The 2,706-nt window shown below is 42.8% G+C and overlaps 1 protein-coding gene across 1 annotated transcript; it reads right to left on the bottom strand.

Annotated features, from left to right (window-relative positions):
* Nucleotides 1-259: 259 nt before the first annotated feature.
* On the bottom strand, nucleotides 260-715 carry LOC143559075 (uncharacterized; the record flags this gene model as incomplete). The annotated part of the gene is made up of 1 exon (XM_077047774.1): nucleotides 260-715. A coding segment is annotated over exon 1 (456 nt), but the record flags the coding sequence as incomplete, so codon positions are not given.
* Nucleotides 716-2,706: the final 1,991 nt, after the last annotated feature.

Raw genomic sequence — 2,706 nt, 5'->3', positions numbered from 1 at the left:
ATGACCATAACGAGAGCGAAATGCCATCTTTGATATGTCCTCTTCCCGAACTCTGAGTTGATGATAACCCGATCTAAGATCAATTTTTGAATAATAACCAGATCCTTGCAAATATAATCAATACGTGGTAAGGGTATCAGTTCTTAATCGTAACCTTATTAAGCTCTCTCTAGTCGATACACATCCGGAAAGTTCCATCCTTCTTCTTTACGAACAACACAGGAGCTCCCCATGGAGATGAACTCGGACGAATGAAAACCTTGTCTAACAAGTCTTTCAATTGTTTCAACAATTCCTCCAACTCATTAGGAGCGAGTCGGTAAGGTGCACGAGCAGTAGGAGTTGCTCCCGGGGTTAATTCGATCTGAAATTCAACCTGTCTGTGAGGCGGAAGACCATGCAGATCTTCAGCAAATACCTCAGGAAAATCCCTTACGATAGGAATATCCTCGATTCGCTTCTCTTCCATCCTCGTATTGGACACCATTGCCAAAACTGCCAAGTGTCCCTTACGTAACAACTTTTGGGCCCTCATCATTGAAAAAACTCCCATAGCTGTACCACCCTCATCTCTTTGAACGGTTAGGACTTCTCCATCAGCGATGGGAATACAAACTGCCCTCTCATGAAAACCTCTTGCGGCTTGATGTGCAGACAACCAATCCATACCAATGACCACATCAAAACTATCGAGTTCAATTGGTATAATATCCATGTGTAACGTATGAGTGGGCAATACTATTTCCAATCTTTAAGAATCTGGGATAACTCAACAGTTTTCCCATTGGCGAGTTCAATTAAATAGTTCGACTCTGGAGTTGATGGGTTGTATTCTATTAGTAGAAATAAAACTTCTATCTGCCACGGTGTCAAATAATGTTAGGGCAGGATGCGCATTTAACATAAATTTACCACTTACAGTAGAAGAATCGAATAGAGCTTGACCTGATCAAATCATGAATGTCCTTTCTCTTCCTTCTCCACGGGAGCTGCCATTTCCACCATTGTTGTCTTTTCCATTGTTATTGTTCCCTCCATTGCTTTTATTCTTGAGTTTCCGACAGTCCGGCCTGAAATGTCCTTCTTGTTCGCACTCGTAACATTTCTTTGATTTCTCCTGAGCCTGCGGTTGCTTATGCTTAAGCTCTCCCCGACAAACTCTTGCTTCATGACCTGGTTTTCTACAACGCTGGCACCCCCGCTTTTTCACATTGGCTGATGTGGTGCAGATTGCACTTGTTACATCTAGGATGTCGGCCCTGATAACCCCTTGATTCTGGTTGGGGTTAAAGTGATTGTTGGTCCAGGTTGGTTCGAATCGTTTGTTCTGACGATGCTGAGTGTTGATGCAATATGGGCTAGACGAATTGTTTCTTGAATAGTAGTCGGTCTAGACGAAGTTACCATTCCCTGAATTTGAGGTACTAGGCCATCAATATACTTTTCAATCATCTTGTAGGCAGGATTCACCATTTGTGGGCACAAGAAACAAGTTCATGAGATCGGTTCGTACAGGTTTCAATCTCTGAAACATCCATGCGAAAATTCCAAAACTCATGTTCTAGCTTCTACACTTCATCTCCTGGGCTGTACTCCTCTTTCAGTAGTTAAGTAAACTCATCCCAAGTCAAAGTGTTGGCCGTGTTAAGACCCATCATTTGCACCTGGGAACTCCACCAGGTGAGAGCTACTCTCTCTAGAGAACCTGAAGCAAACTTTACTTGTTTCTCATTTGGGTAGTTGCACATGGAGAAAACAGACTCTGATTTCTCTATCCAACGTAACAACCCAACTGCTCCTTCCAAACTAGAAAAAGCATGCGGCTTACAGACAAGAAGTTTTTGAAAGTACAACCGGCTGGACCTCCCTGCGCTTGGCCTTGAGCCTGGGCCGCGCCATCGCATCCGTGACCTGCTCATTTATTTGTGCTGCCAACTTGGCCGGAGTCAAGTTAATGTTTCCACCCCCACGTCCGCTGTGTCCTCCACGACCAGACATGATTCTTCACATTCACAAAATACAATAACGTTAATATTTATAATACCAACCATTATATAAAGTAAATGACATGCAATCATATAACCACAACATTATAAATTCAAACAATAATACTTGAATAAATAACTTGTAAAAACCGTTTACAAATTACTTAAGTTCAAATACCAAAATCCAAAAGTATTAGTTGGATGGGAACAACTCTCCCCATCTAGGTTTATATGAAAACTAAGCATGATACAGAAAAAGAAAAATCCATCCATCATCAGTGAGTCACCCCAGACCCAGCACTATTAGCTGGCCCTTTTTCAGGGTCCTCCTCAGGATCCTCTTCAGGTTCGTGTTGCTCTTCCAACTCTCTCATCCTATCAACTGCTAGGCCCAGATGGCCTGTCAAATGTTGCACTTTGCCAACCTGTTCAGCAACTTCGGTTCTCACCATGTGAAAAGCTCGCACCATACTACGATGGTATTCCCCAAGTTGCGTGTTCCTATTTGTCAGTTCTGTAATCCTGTGCTTAGCCATATACAAGTATTTCCTCATATAGTATATCCCGATTATTATCTTCCACTTGACGATGATAAGCTCCGACGAAGCCACTATAGCGGCCATCACTTGTAACTCATGACACGGAAGGACAGGAAGAGTAGGCTCAGTAGTCGGCTCATCAGGTAACGAAGAGTTTTTTAGATGAGGCATGGGTGGTACAT

Source organism: Bidens hawaiensis, unplaced genomic scaffold, assembly GCF_021521415.1.
Source record: "Bidens hawaiensis isolate Kalapana, Puna unplaced genomic scaffold, B.hawaiensis_p1.1 tig00019691_1, whole genome shotgun sequence".
Lineage (NCBI taxonomy): Eukaryota > Viridiplantae > Streptophyta > Magnoliopsida > Asterales > Asteraceae > Bidens > Bidens hawaiensis.
Note: the sequence above shows the minus strand (reverse complement) of the source record. Positions and strands in the feature narration are given on the sequence as shown.